Source organism: Balaenoptera ricei, chromosome 14 (genome assembly GCF_028023285.1).
Source record: "Balaenoptera ricei isolate mBalRic1 chromosome 14, mBalRic1.hap2, whole genome shotgun sequence".
Classification (NCBI taxonomy): Eukaryota; Metazoa; Chordata; class Mammalia; order Artiodactyla; family Balaenopteridae; genus Balaenoptera; species Balaenoptera ricei.
Window position 1 is genome coordinate 23418286 of NC_082652.1, and position 15733 is coordinate 23434018.

Below are 15733 nucleotides of genomic sequence, written 5' to 3' on the forward strand. Positions count from 1 at the left end.
GCCCTTTCTGCAGTCTAAAATCTCTACAAAAACTTTTTTGATACCTTTAAGAAACCTTTCCAAATTGAGTGTGTGTGTGTGTGTGTGTGTGTGTGTGTGTGTGTGTGTGTGTATAAGTAAATTAACTTGCAAGATAGCACCATATTCCCATGGGCTTTTTAGATATGAATATTTACTGAGCTTACAACCACCCCTGTTTTTTTATTCCTCAAATAAAATGTTAGTTTTGAATTATTACTTTTGAGACGTAGCTTTTCTTTGAAAATATGCTTAAAAAAGACAAAAACCTTTCTTCAGGCTGTCTTCATTGGAAGGAAGAAATTTAGCCAAATTTGTAGAGACTGGAGATAATGCCATGATTGAGTCACTAGAACAAATTAGAACACAAGAACTTTGCTTTTTATCATTTGTTGGAACTATTAGAAACTCCAGATTGGCATAGAACAATACTGCCCACCCACAGGGATTGGTGAAGGCCACTGAGAATTCTCATTCACTTTAAAATGAAATAGAAACCACTATCATCAATTTCTTGCCTTTTATGGTAATACTTAGATATTTATAAATACTTTAAAAACAGTTTCTGTTTACTGGAGAACTTCACAATTAACTGTTCTCACCCTGGATACCCAGTACTGTTTCTGTTTAGGTGGGCAAGGGCCAAATCAGCCATGTCATATACATAAGCATGGAAAAGAACACCCCAGAGGTCTACTAAAATTTAGACTGTAATGGTTCTTTGTACTTGCAGGCTTTTATTGTTACACTCTATATCCCTCCTCATTATTGAGAATGGTATTCTGATTGCTCAGCTTTCTTATTTGGCGAAGTAACAATTATGTTCCTTCCATACCTTCTTTAGAAGTTTGTGAAACTAAGTGAGGTATAATAGATATGAAAATGCTTTGGAAAATAGAAATGTGTATTTATTATTCAAAAAACTGAAACAAGTGTCAAGATGTCTTGATAAGTGGGTAGTATATGTTAAAGCACCAGAATATTTATAACCAACAGTTTCCTTAAATAATGGAAATCTTGTAAAATATTACAGTTTCTTGAAGCTGTATGATCATCTGGTGTTTGTCTCTCTAAACATATTGATTTATGATTTGAGTCATGTTTTCATATAGAACATATGTGCTAAATGGTTTGGATGTGCTTTTCTATATCTACAATAAGATTTTAGCACAGGAAGTTTCTGCATTTATGCTGACTTATTGAAATTCTGTACTCTTTGATATTTCAGTATCAGGTTGGGCAGCTTTACTCTGTTGCAGAAGCCAGTAAGAATGAGACTGGCGGTGGAGAAGGAATTGAAGTCTTAAAGAATGAACCTTATGAAAAAGATGGAGAAAAGGGACAGTATACACACAAAATTTATCACCTGAAGAGGTAAGCAGGGTGTTCACATTTGGTGCTTAGTCATCATATTAAACAATCACGCTTTAACTACCCAGCCTACTTATTCAGTATTTAACTACCTAACTCACTAGTAGATGTGATGAGGTGCTTTAAAAAAATTTTAATGTGACCCCCCCCTAAAATTTTTTTTTCATCGTGCTAATATGTTGCATTTTAATTTTTTGAGAGTGTTTCTCCCCCTTTATTAGTTATTTTTAAATTATAAAGTGATCTGTCTGCTTATTAAAAAATTCAAACAGAAGATTATAAATTAAAAACTTAGTCCCCATCTCACGTCATCACATACCCATAACTCCAGAGAGAAACTAGAAACAGCCTAGAGTTTATGCTTACAGATCATTTTGTATACATATTCAAATAAGTTTTTAAAAAACATAGAAATATGTCACTTGTATCATTTATTGTTTCCCACAGCAAATGGGATCATACCATACATATGGCTATGCACTTTGCATTAATTTTCATGCAGTGATATATCACGAGCATCCTTTCATGTTGTTATTATTTAATGCCCTTTCCATTCTTTTTAAAGCTGAGTAAAATTTCTTGATGTGGACATAAGCATAGTTTACTTAACCATTCTCTAAATGGTAAGTTGATTTAGGCGTTTTAGGTATTTTCCTTTTTGTCTGTTACAGATAGTATTTCTGTAAGTCTTTATGCCTTAGGTTACTATTTCTCTAGGAGAAATTCATTACGGTAGGATTGCTGGAAGTCCATGCTCTTTTAAAATTTTGATATGATTGCCAGATTGCCTTCCAAGAGTTTGAGAACATTCGTTTTCCCATATTTTTCTATCTTTTTAATTTTTGCCAATTTGATACACAAAAAATAGCCCCTTGTTTAAATTTGCATTTCTTTATTAGTGAAGTTGAATGTCTTTTCATATTAATTTGGCCTTTTGAACTTCCTGTGTGACTTGACCCTTCAAATCCTTTGTTCATTGTTTTTATCTCTTTTGTTTGCAGAAGTTCTTTTGCACCTTCTCCTAAGTTTGGTAGTCTAATCTCTGTCTTTGGCATAAATATTTTAAAATAGAAAATGCATACCAATATTTATCCAAGGGCGAAAGATCAGTAATGGTTTTTAAGAGTCTTTTTTTGTCAGTAGTGTCCCCAGTTTATAAAAGGAAGAGGGAATCTGCTCTGCTCTTGGCTTTCTTCTCTTCATGTTGATTAATGCCAGGGTTTTATAGAGCTTTTTAAAGTTGCAGATAAGCTGTGATGATTAGTATTTTTCATGTTTTCTCAGTTTGGGGCTATTGCTTCATTTATAATGACACATGAATATAAAGTGGGTCATCACTTCGTAGAACCTTAAATTTTACTTTTATTTTCGCTTAGAACACAGCATTTCTTTGTTTCTGATGCAGGTTTGAATGAAGGCAATAACTTTGATTAATCAATTATCCATAAAGACTGTGTTATTCATGGTTTCTGTTAATTTGTTAGCACCTTAAGCATATCTAAAAATGTGCCATTTGAGAGAATTTTAGCATTCTAGATGGTATAACCTATATAATATTTGTAGTATTGAATTTACTTATGTTTACTCAGCTTACTCAGCTTACTTTTCTAGCATTTTACATTTACTCATTAATTGAATTTTACCAATATATAAAAACTCCCTTTATTATAAACATTCAACTCTCTGACTCTCTGGAGCATCTAAAATAAACCAAAAAATTTGATATATAAAATTTTCTTTTGGTCTATGATGTCCATATAAACTTGAAATAGATTCAAAATATCCTTTCTTTGAAAACTAAGAGTTGGAATATTGAGAAAATGTTTGATATATTATTACATGGAAAAGACCAGTTGCTAAATTTGGACATAAATAATATGTTGTATATAATTTTAAAAATCAATCAGAAAAACGCCTAGAAAGAGATGCATTAAAATGTTAAGAATGTTTTTCCCTTGGTGGTGGAGTTATGGGTGATTTAAATTTATTTTACTCTTCTGTATTTTTGTTTAATGAGAAAGTAAAGAATGATAAATATTAATTTTGAAATATCTGATTTAGGTGACACTCCAGCCATACATAAAGGATCTGTTAAGTTCAAGAGGGCTGTATAAATATGGTTAGTGCAAGAGATATTATTATTCTGGAGGGATTATTGGGATGAGGTTCGGAATTCCTTTCAGGCGATTAAATAAAGGAAAACCTTGGCTCTGGAGGCCAGCCTCCCAGCACAGTATGGCTTCTGGAGCTGCTTCTTCATTCCTTGAAGGAGCTGAAATCATTCCACAGTACCCTTTGGTTTCACCCTTTCATGCACTCCTTTAGTCCTCATTGCAGTCCTGAGACATGGGCAGTATACACATTATACATAAGAAGACACTAAGTTTCATATTTACTCGAAGTCACACAGCTAGTAAGTGGTGGGATGGAGACTGAGCTTGGATTCTCTGATTTCTAATCCCATGCTCTTTTGGTCACAAGTCACAGTCTCAAGGGCCTGGGCTGATGAGCACAGGTGCCCCATGAGAAGGGTGAGATGGGGTCTGATCAGATGGTGAGGACTATTTGATGCTCATAGAAGGCTGGCCTTGTCACACCGAGATGGCAGTTCTGGATGGAAGCCTGGAGAGGCATGAGACAGGAAAGGGAAGAAGGAAAGGTGGCAGTAATGGATCTCAGACAGTGTGGCAGATAATAGCCACTCTGGTGGTAATGAAAAACAATAAAAAGCTGTCCGTTAATAAAGACAAAACAGGGACCCACTGTCACTGTGGTCCTGTGGGGGAGGTCATGGAGCAAGGGCAATCACACGTCCACACTCAAGTTATCAGTGTCATACTGAAAGCACAGTAGCCCCAGGATAACTGTTATGGAAGGGTAAAGAATCATTTAGCAGCAAGTGCTCAGGCCTTCCTGTGGAGGAAAGACCACAGTCATGGCCCAGGGCTGGCGGTACAGCCCCATCAGACTTCAGTGTCCTGCAAGGGCGTCCGTTCAGCATGCTGAAGACATACCCACAGTCCCTAGAGAGTTTTAGAACTCTCTCCCTGAGGAAGTTAAATTTGTGTCCAGAAATATATGTTCCCTTTTCCAGGATTTATTCCATTGGGAAACCTATAGTGCTCTGTGCACTGTCACTGTATAGCATCGATAGATAGGCTTGCAAACTTGGCAAACCTTGTTGGGTAAGTTGGTTGGCTGAGGCTGCCAGCACCTTACTTTACATTTGGGACACTTGAATTCTGAGGTCTGCTTTACCCAGTGTTATCGAGGTCTCTGAATTCCCTGGTCAGTATGCTTTCCCATTTCAGCAAAAAACACTTCATGGTAAGATATACACACTTAATCTCAGCCAGAAGATTGAGAAACAATCTTGGTGAAGTATTAAAAAATTCAAAATTTAACACATCCATAACATGCTACATTAAAGAAGGAGTTCTCAGGGCTACCAGCCTTACAGTAGAGGTTGAGGAGTAGTATATTTTTCCTGCATAAAAATAAAATAAATAGGGCTTCCCTGGTGGCGCAGTGGTTGAGAATCTGCCTGCCAATGCAGGGCACACGGGTTCGAGTCCTGGTCTGGGAGGATCCCACGTGCCGCGGAGCGACTGGGCCCGTGAGCCACAATTGCTGAGCCTGCACGTCTGGAGCCTGTGCTCCGCAACGGGAGAGGCCGGCGATAGTGAGAGGCCCGTGCACCGCGATGAAGAGTGGCCCCCACTTGCCGCAGCTGGAGAGAGCCCTCGCACAGAAACGAAGACCCAACACAGCCATAAATAAAAAAAAAATTTGAAAAAAGAAAATGCTCCCTATTAAAAAAAAAATAAATAAAATAAATACAAAATTTAGTGATCATCACAAGGGACATTTCAAATGTCTGGTTTCCCTGAGTCTCAGGTAATAGTCCTCTTATGGGATGATATTCTTTCCATTTCCTTTGATAACTTATAGTGAGTGTTAACCCATTGTGATTCCAAGCAGAGGATCTAGTACTTCCTGTGTACTGGTCACTGTAAGTGCTCTAGGTGGGAGCTCATTCATTCTCCATGTCAGCCTTTGCTAGTGAGGAAACTAGGTCCAGTGACTAAGATTTCAGTAGCTGGCTGATACGTCACTGCTGTTTGGTAGCAGAGATAGCCCAGGAACCCAGGAGGCATTGTGGCTCCTCTATCGCTCTCTTTACTGCTGAGCCCTGTGGGAGGAAATTTTCCATTTCCTAAAGTGAACTCCAAACGAGTTTACAGAGAAATTTCTTCCAAGACTATGGATTTCACCGCACCCCATTTTCTCCTAAGTCTTTAAAGTCTCCAGTCTTTATCCAAAATAAAGTTGAACTTAACAAGGTACTTACTCAAGATTACCCATGTATCTCCAATTGTTATAACTCTGTCCAAAGTAAAAACCCTTGGCTCTAAGCAAGCCCGTCTCTTTATTGTCCTCTAGAAGTGACCTGTTCTGCCTCTGTCAGGTCGCTCATAACCTGCTTGGTGTCCTGAGCGCAGCTCAGATCTGTCCCGTGCATTCCTTGACTACTTTCATTCATATTGATCTTTCTTCCCTAAACACCATCACTTTTTGTCACTTCTCCATTTGACACCTAATCAGGTATTTCTGTACGCATACATATTTGTCTTGTTGTTTACCCTGTTTGCCAAAAAAGTTTGAGGACGTTTCCTAAGGTTGTTTAATATACACTTAATAGTGGATGGTGGGGAGGGGAGACAGAATTTATTGGTTGAAGAATTCTGAAGCTGGTCAAGGAAATGTGGTGCAGCTTTTAAGATGGTATTTCAGAGAAAAACTTGCAGCTGTGCTGAGACATCATACAGACACATTGACCAATCCTTTTGCTATTGTTTTCTCTTCCTTCTTGGGGAAAATCAGCATTACTGTTTTTTATTCCCCATAAGCATTCTAATCTAGCCAACTTCAGTCAGTCCTGGATGATGGAGAATTCATAAAGCTTTACCAGCTCCAAAATGGCCTCGTTCCTCAAAGGTTGAAGCAGAAGTTTTATTGAAAATCATTGTTTAAAAGTTTCATGTGGTTCAAGTTAAGAGCTCATTTTTGTAAGCAACAAGAGTCATTTGCCAGGAACTTAAGTTATGTTCGTGTTTAAAAATGAGAAGTTTAAATCATCTGAGAATGCAAAGGTTGATTACATATGATGTTTCACAGAGATATGAGCATCACTGAGTAAGTATAGTAAGTAAGAAATTAATAAATATCAGCCAAATAGAGTAATTCGTTCTTCAGTCGAGAATTAGCTGTCAACACATAACTTTTTTTCTCTGTATATAGGCCTGAGTCTTAAGATTTGCATAGTTCAAAGTTTTCTACATCAGGAGTGATCCTATTTCAGAAGAATGTCAGACATTTTCCAATGTAGTTTCTTCTTTATGTTATATTTCATTTCTCATTCCTACTTTCCTTTTATTCTGTGAAAAATACTTCTTTCTCCTTTTGTTTTTTATAATTCTCTTGAATTTTAGAGTCTTGTTATACCTTCCAGAAGTTATTCAATTTGTGTCTGGCTATTTTATTCCTTTCCCACAAATTGGGGAATTTTAAGTCAGTTTTTAATTTTTTCCCCCTTCAATCTCTCCCTTTCTTCCATCTCTAGCACCATTGCGTTAACGCAAGCTCCATGTCTCTCAGATTTCTCCGGTTGCCTCCCTGAATTCATCTCTTGCTGTTCATTCTTTTGACTGTTATAAATAATGCTGCTATGAACATTTGTATACAAGTTTCTCTGTGAACATATGTTTTCATTTCTCTTGGGTATGTACATACACATGTACATGTACCTACAATTGGAATTGCATACGGTAACTCCTCACTTTTTGAAGAAGTGCCAGACAGTTTTCCAAAGTGATTGTACCATCTTACATTCCCAACAACAGTGTATGAAGGCTCCATTTTCTCCACATCACTGCCAACACTTGTTATTTTTGGAATTTTTTTTTTTAATGGCAGCCATACTAATGGGCATGAGGTAGTATCTCATTGTAGTTTTGATTTGCATTTCCCTGCTGATTAATGATGTTGAGCATCTTCTCATATGCTTATTGATCATTTGTAGATCTTTGGAGAAATATCTGTTCAAATCTTTTACCCATTTTTAAATTGGGTTGGTTTTTTATTGTAAGAGTTCTTCGTATATTCCGGATACTAGTCTCCTATCAGACACATGATTTGCAGTATTTTTCCCCCATTTGTGAGTTGTCTTTTCATTTTCTTATATCCTTTGAGGCTTAAAAAGCTTCTAATTTTGACATTCAATTTATGTTTTTTTCTAAGAATTTTATACGTTCAGCTCTTTCATTTAGCTCTTTAATCCATTTTTAGTTAACTTTTGCTGCCGTCCATTCTTGCCCACTCCATTTAATTTTCCACACAAAGCCAGAATGATATTAAAACTTAAATCACGTTGTGTCATTCCCCTCCTTAGAGCCTTCAGTCGCTTCCCATCATACAAAGAATAAAATCCAAACTCTTAGGCCTGTGAGAGGAGCCCCATGTGATCTGTGTGCACCCTGCCACCTCATCATCCTTGTCTTGTATTCCTTTGTTCTTTGTTCACTACAGTCTCGCCGTGCTGGAGGCCTCCCGAGTGGCCCAAGCAGACCAGATCTTTTGCTATCTTAGGACCTTTGGTCCCTCTGCCTGCTCTGGTGTTCGCTGTCTCTTCATGTAGCTGGCCCTCTGCACCCTCCAGTCGCCACTGTAGTGTCACTTCCTCAGGGAGGCCTTTCTGAGCACCCTTGCCGCAGGTACTCACTTGCCCCCTGCCATGTTCCTTAAAACTCATAGCCTTCAGGAAAGGTAATTTTCATTGTCGTTTGTTGTTTGCTGGCCTGTTTTCTGTTTCCCTCCCTGAAAGGTGAGCTCTGGGTAAGAATTGTCCCTATTTGTACACCATTATGTACATGGTCCCTGGCAAAATGGACAGGCAGTAAATACTTGAGTGAATGAATGAATGAGGTCTCCAGTGTCTTTAAGGTATATTTTAGTTGATTATAAAATGAAAGATTACTTTATTTATGGCAATTAATGTAGTCTTCACATTCTTCCCTGTGTTTTTCTACATTTTGATGTTTATCCACAGTAGGATGGAGAAGGATGGAAAAATGGAACTTTGAACAGTTTTGTTCGTTTTGTCTACAAGAAGATGTAAACATTTCATTGGAAAAAGTGCAGTTTGAAATGATTTCCCAAGTATTATTTATCTCAGGAACAAGATTTTTTAAAAAAGCTCCTACATCAGAAGTTCAGTGTACACAATGGTCATTTATTATGTATCTTTTAAATCATATAAGCCCTTTGTTTTCTTCTGCAACTATGACGAAGTTGTCTTACTGCACAACAGACAGGTTCACAACCATTGGTATATTGAGGTTAGATCTTAATATTGATAACACAACTGATAAAACACTTCAGTTGAATTTTACCCTGAAGTTAAATATTCTTATTTTGTATTCAGAGATGGGGTAGGGGAAGGGCTGTGTATTGGCAAAGTACCTTTGTGCATCTGGACATTATAGTATGGCTAACTCTTAAACTCTGAAACCGAGATGTGTTTACCTTGAGGTAAGCACTATCATGAATGTTGGTTTATCATGAGAGGACAACATTTTGTGACTAGTTTGGGGGAATAAGAGGAGGAATGTCCTTTTTAATTTGTTTGTTTTTGAAGGTCTAGCTCTATTTTGCTAATTTGGTTAATATTTGTCCCTTTTCTGAGACTCTAAGCTTCCAAAACAGAGTTTCCTGCATGTTACTAAAGCGACTTCCTAAGTGATACTGAGGTGGAAAACAAGGTATATGCTTTCAGTTGTGTACGAATGGCACACTTGACCTGCCTTGTTAGGAATATATTAAAGTTGCCATTAATGAAAATTCCTCTCCTTTAAAGTAGAAGTGAAATTCAGTTTTATTTTCTCCATTTATACATTTTCCCTAAATTTAGTCAGATTCATTGAGGAGAGATGTATGTTAATGTTCTCATGTTAAACGTAAAAAACCAGTAAATTTGAAACAAAACTAGCTCAAAGGTTTGGTTGTTTTTAACTAAGTCAAAACATAAAATGAATTGGAATTCGCATGGTAGAAAAAGCATGCTGGAAATAAGACAATAGGCATTTGGAAGCAAGATGATGAAATACTAAAACTTCCTTACAGATTTGGCTCATGCTGGCCTTCAGTAACTGACTGCCAATTTTCTTGTTTGTGTCAGCAAATTTTAAAACTTGATGAATATTAAGGTTTTTAGAATATTGGGCACTATAGGAATAAATAGAATAGTTAAGAGTATGTTTCTGAGCTGGTACACAGCTATTTTTCTCCTGCCTTTTTCTAAGTTGACCAAGTGAACCACTGATATAATCTGTTTGTCATTCTCTCAGATGACAGGTAATCTTGTAGCTAGTATTATAAAAAATTCCCCATATGTATTATGTTATACCCTGATTAGACCTCTCCTACATTTAAAGGAGTTTTGGTTCCAGTTTTTTAGCAATGGAAGAAATAATTTGGACTGCTTAGAGATTCCTTGACTTTTAATGTGATATTATTTTCATGTATCCTGTCTTTTTTTGTTTGTTTTTTTTTTGGTTGGAATACATTTATTTCATCTGTCTGTAAACAAGGCATTTAATAGTTATGGCATTTTTTTAAGATGCATATTAAATCAGGTGAGTTAAACTGTAGGGAATTCCTAAACTGTACCGTTCTTGGTACAGCAGAGGCAAGGAAAGGACTGTCCACACTACTGTAGCTGCGCAGCTCTCTGGCTGGTGTGGGGTTCATTCCATCTACCTTGCTTAGTCTCCAAAATTCAACATAGGAATATCTTTGGTCAACTGCTCAATCTTACTATGGGGCTAGCAGTCCTCTCTGGGTCTCATGTATCTTTAGTTTGTTCTTTCTCTTAGTTTAGGAAATTAAGTTGTGCTTGAAAGTTGTCAGAAAGCAGCTCTGATGGAAAAAATATACGCAGGGCTTCAAGTTGGAGGATATCATTTTGACATACAGTTATTCAGCCACTTAAATGGTTACATGAAATAATGAATTAATGCTTAACTCATAGTGTTATTGAGGGATTAAAGTGAAGAAAGGCATGTGAAAGCACCCAGCTGCATGTCAAATTATAATTAAAAAGCAATAACCACCATTTAGTGAGCTCTCATTGCACTGCGCCATTGCTAAACACATTACAGATACTATCTGATGGAATCCTCTCAATAACCCTGCAGAGTAGATAGTATGAACTCCGTTCAACACAGGAGGAAGAGCGCCAAGTAATATGCCCCAGGTCACACAGCTTCTAAGTGGTGATGTTGGGATTTGAATCCAACCTGTGGAAAGCCTGTGCATGTAAAACTGCTTTCTGTACCGTAGGTACCAATCAGTAAAATGGTCATTTCATTTGCACTGCTTTGAAGACTGATAAAACTGATTTTCCCTGTTTGTTAACCAGTTGTGTTTTCTGTTTGTGGTATGTCTGTGGATGTCCTTTGCCCATTTGTCTGTTGGAATCTTTCCTGATTATCTCATGAATTTGCAGAAACTTATCATGTATTAATTACATACTTAACCAGTCTACTCTGACCATACTTGAGGCAGCAATTAACATTCATTTCCCAAGTCTACAAAATTTTATACTTGAACATATTTGAATATCTTACTCTCTACATGGATCCTTCACATTATCATTTTCTTTAAGTTTATTCTGTAAAATGTATTAAAGGACTTTTATTCAGAGTCGTCATCTTTGGCGACTATATACTGCATTAAGAAACAATGTGGTGTAGTCTAAACTGCAGGAGAGAACTTCTGTGTTGTATTATGTGCAGGTTGAATAGCTTCAGTTAACCCTTAGATCTCATATTAGGGGAGTAGGGCAAAAGCCATAAGAAAGAATTGCTTCTATTTTAAAAAACAACCCTCTGTTTGGTTAAACACATTCTTAATCATTTCATTGTTTTTACAATAATTTTATATTTGAGTACTCTTTGAAGCAGTCTGATAGCAGCCAACAAAGAATTAATGGTGCTGTTGAAAATATACCCAGTATTTCTCTCCTCAAAGCAAAGTCCCTGCATTCGTGAGGATGATTGCTCCCGAGGGCTCCTTGGTGTTTCACGAGAAAGCCTGGAACGCATACCCCTACTGTAGAACAAGTAAGTCTGGTTCCCAGAAACCGTTTCACCCTTCTACCCTGCGGCTAATGAGGAAAGGGACTGTGGTGCCCGTGCCTTAGAGAAGGGTGACACGAAGCAAGGCCTTCTTTGGGTTCTCGGGGAGTCACTGCACTCACTGTGGCAGAGAAGCAGCTGCGCTGGCTCCCGCCCGCAGGCCCTAGTGAGGGACACGTGTTCATTCCCAGATGACAGGCACCTTGAGGTCCTCCATTGACCAAGCAGGCTCCACGGGGGAGCAAATAAAAGGAATACAGAAACCTTAAAGAAAGGTCATTCTCATGCACAGTGTCATTTGCTGTGGTTTCAGCAGTACTTTACTTGTATTGCCGCACAGTAGAGGGGGCTGTGACGCACAGACTCCTTGCACGTTTCCTCTTGTTTGCTAAGCTCGCCTTATAAATGATGTTTTGCTTTTGTGACATTATTCTTTTACCATTGTTTTAAAATTAGATTATTGATTCCACAATCTAAAGTATCCTATAGTATCACTGTTTAGAAGTTGTGTTTTGCAGATATAAACCAAATGTTCTGTGTTGGCAGGTAGTTTAATCTTTGTGACATTAAATATTGTGACAGACTATTTTGGCTCCGATTAATATTCTGACATTTTCTCCCTTTTGTCGCCTACCTGTTCGTTATGCCTCAGTTGTAACGGTGAGTAAAACTATTTTTGTGTCACATACTCTTCATCTTTAAACTTTGCTTTACATAGTAATATTTTCAACTGTTTCTTGCTTTTTTCTTAAAACTGCCCACTGCTGCACGGCTCCTCCTCGATGCTCCTGGCACCAGCTCACTCTCCACCTCGTGCTCCGTTGTTAAGGGGCTCTTTCCAGCCTTGCCTCAAAAATCTCCCTATTCACTTTATTTTGCTTCTGCTACTTCCTTTGAATGCCAGATTCACTCGCCAAACCTCACAGCTTCTTTAATATTAGCCCTGTGTGCTGCATGACAAGCAGGGTTGTTTACATTATTTAAAAGCATGCAGCAATTGGTTTGCCTGACAAGTCTGTAAAAGTAGGCAGCTCATGATTCTTTGTCACTTGAGGATCAGTGTTCCTATGTCAGTCTTCCTATAGAGTCAAAGCATGGATACTTGTGCTGGGGAAAGCTCCTGCAGACATGAGCCCCAAGAACCAGTGAAAGATCACTATCATTTTGCTGTTGTGTTTTCTGCAGAATGAATATATGAAAGATGATTTCTTCATTAAAATTGAAACATGGCACAAACCAGACTTGGGAACATTAGAAAATGTAAGTTTTGACTCTGGGCTTTCAGTGTAGAAGGCCCTGGAAATGGGAATACTGTAGTCATTTTGTCATCACCAAAGTGATGCCACCTGCCTTAGATGGGCACCTGGCCACACCCGGGGGTGTGTCAGATTGCGGTGAGGCAAGCACGCAGCCAGAAACAAATGGGCCTCCTTGTCAGTCCCTTGCCCTGGTGTGTGAGTGGACTTTGGTGAGGTTGCTGTTTTTATCAGCAACTCTCTTTACCTGGGAGAGGGAGAGCATAGATAAAAATTCACAGATAATTTTTTCCATCTTTTCATCTCTGTATTTGCCAGAGCTGCTCTTCGTAGCAAAATTGATTGCTTTAATTTTCACCTCCATTCCATTTTGCTGGAATATGGGTTGATTTCAGAGAAATGGCCAAAAGGCGGGAGGGAGAAGGTACTCTGACTGATTTACAGAAATGTTGACAAGCTCCTGCCTTTTACAAATTGGTGCACATTTATCCCTAAAGTAAATTACCAAAAAATCAGTTAAGACTCATTAACTTGGTAAGGTTTAGCAGGGAACTTGGGAGGGCATCTGGTATAGGTTGATGCCCTGGCCCAGTGGTTCTCAAAGGTGTGGTCTCTGGACCAGCAGCAGCATCTGGGAACTTGTTAGAAATGCAGGTGCTCAGGCCTCACTGCATACCCACTGAATCAGAATCTCGGGAAATGGGGTCCAGCAGTCTATTTTCTGGTGGGCATTCCAGTTTGAGAACTACCGTTCCAACCTTACGATAGGCTGTTATGGGAAAGTAAGTTTATGGTAATTGTGGTAGATTCTTTTCTTCCTGTGCTTTAATGTTACTGGTGCCAATCAGTAGAACTTTAATGATAATTTGTAGTATTTGACTTGAGTTTTTCTTCGAGATGATCACTTGACTTTTCATGTTTTGTTTTTTTTTTTTAACAGTAGCTCTAAAATTTAGAGTCGAAATGAGGTATTTTGGTATGCTTTAGCCTGTATGATTTAATTTGCCATTTTTAGTTTTCACATGGGCGTATCTTTGGCAGTTTTTAAACAGTTCTTTATGGGTTCGTAGATGGAGTTTCAGAAATAAATGATTGAACAACATATGAGGTATAGAGGAATTGACATCCTACTGAAACTGAATAGCTTTAGGATAATCAAATACAGGAGAGGATTTAGACCATACAGTGCAGCCTCTTAAAATGTAATTATAGTGTCACCTTCTGTTTGTCTAGGACTTAGAGGTTACAAGGACTTTGTCATGTACCATTTGGGTTAAACATAGGTCAGGTACATTTTTTGTATAAATCATCTCTAAGGGCTACCAGAAAATAATGGTGACAGATTTCTGTTAATTTGGCATTATCCTCTTCCCTCTCCCCCTCCCCCGTCCCCACTTATTATTTGGGGTTACAGAGGTAAACGATTTTGAGATCCCTCCAGCCTTCAGACAACTAATTTAATGAAATAGCAATTTGGATTTTTTTTATTCCTCATAATGTACTCCGAGAGTCTAAAGATAAAAGATTATGTATGTAAGTGTAGTAGTTTTGCCTAACAGTTTGCTTTGTTTCCTTTCTCTTTGTCATATATAGGTACACGGTTTAGATCCGAACACATGGAAAACTGTTGAAATTGTCCACATAGATATTGCTGATCGAAGTCAAGTTGAACCAGCAGTAAGTATGATGTACAACTCGATGACGTTTTAACCTGTTGCCTTTTACATCTAAAAATTGTTCTATTTTTTTTCTGTTATGACCTACCTTTCTACACTGACATAAGCCTGGAACTTAGGTCTGGGTCCAAAAAGAGATCAGAGCAGCGAAAGAGATCAGAGAATAAGAGAGAAGGTGATTTGTTTTTTTGTGCAGATTTCACCTTTGCACAGGTGATCCCTCTGAGAAATCCCAGTATACCCAGGATATACATAGGAGTTTGTTTTCATTGGGGGGGAAAAAAATAACATTATTTTACAAAAGAATTTTCTCTTGAGCTTCTTTAAATACCATGGGTCCCTTATACGTTTAAAGTCTGATTAAGAAAGCAAAAATTTAATTTACATACAAATTTTCAGTAATTCAGGGCTAAAGTTGTCATTTGTGGGAAATGGTTGATGGTAGAATATCCCAGTCTAACAGTTGTGTAGCTTTCTCTTTTGAGTCTTACTAGATGTAATTATTTGTACTCTAGACTTTTGACTTAATTTAAAAAAAATGTTTTCCCAAAAAGTAAGGACCCTTACTCCTCACCAATCACTGCCCCCCTCCCCCCAACCCCAGCAATTAAGACCCTTGTTATTACTTTGCCCCAGTTTATAAATGTTAACTCAGTTCTTATAGTGTGTGGGGTACAGTTGTGGATTTTTTACGTGCTAAAATAACCAGTGGCCCTCTTCCTGCTAGTCTAGAGAACTAAAGCTTTGCAGTAAGAGTGGCACCCCTTGGTTTGTCATGGCAAAGCACGGCACATTCAGTTAGGATCCCTTTCCATTTCATTTTTGTGCTTATTCCCTGAACTTGAGCAGTGTTGTAAACTGAACAGAGATAACCCAAATAATAAATGTCTGGTTTTGCCATTGAAATTGAAAGGTAAGCTTTCAAAAACAAAGGTTCGACCTTTTTTCAGAAATCACTGGGGTTGGGACTGCCAGCAGTGACCCTCTGCTAGGCCAGGTCCTGTTCTGTTTAGGGCCCCCTCCCCGATAAGAAGTGTGAGCACTGATAAGGGACTCTTGTCATAGAAATTCTTAAATTTTAGTCATGCTGTGATTTGAAGTTATTTCAGTTTTAGTGATATTTCCACCTCTGACGTTATATTGGACTTTTTTATCCTTAGAAATGAATGTATATTCTGTTTTAAAAACAATATTCAGGTGTCTGTTTGGCCCCTTT

At 37.9% G+C, this 15733-nt stretch overlaps 1 protein-coding gene and 1 non-coding gene across 3 annotated transcripts in view; both read left to right on the forward strand.

The window, feature by feature from the left end:
• The window catches only part of PITPNB (phosphatidylinositol transfer protein beta), a 61630-nt gene that overhangs the window by 6353 nt on the left and 39544 nt on the right, over positions 1 to 15733 (forward strand). For both annotated transcript variants that reach the window (XM_059894479.1, XM_059894478.1), the window contains exons 3-7: positions 1247 to 1392; positions 11479 to 11570; positions 12238 to 12245; positions 12771 to 12845; positions 14435 to 14518. In XM_059894479.1, coding sequence (XP_059750462.1) covers positions 1247 to 1392; positions 11479 to 11570; positions 12238 to 12245; positions 12771 to 12845; positions 14435 to 14518 — 405 coding nt within the window. The remainder of the gene's footprint in view (positions 1 to 1246; positions 1393 to 11478; positions 11571 to 12237; positions 12246 to 12770; positions 12846 to 14434; positions 14519 to 15733) is intronic.
• LOC132348279 (small nucleolar RNA U109) lies at positions 4763 to 4884 on the forward strand. Its single transcript, XR_009497407.1, has one exon. It is a non-coding gene; the product is annotated as a small nucleolar RNA U109 (small nucleolar RNA).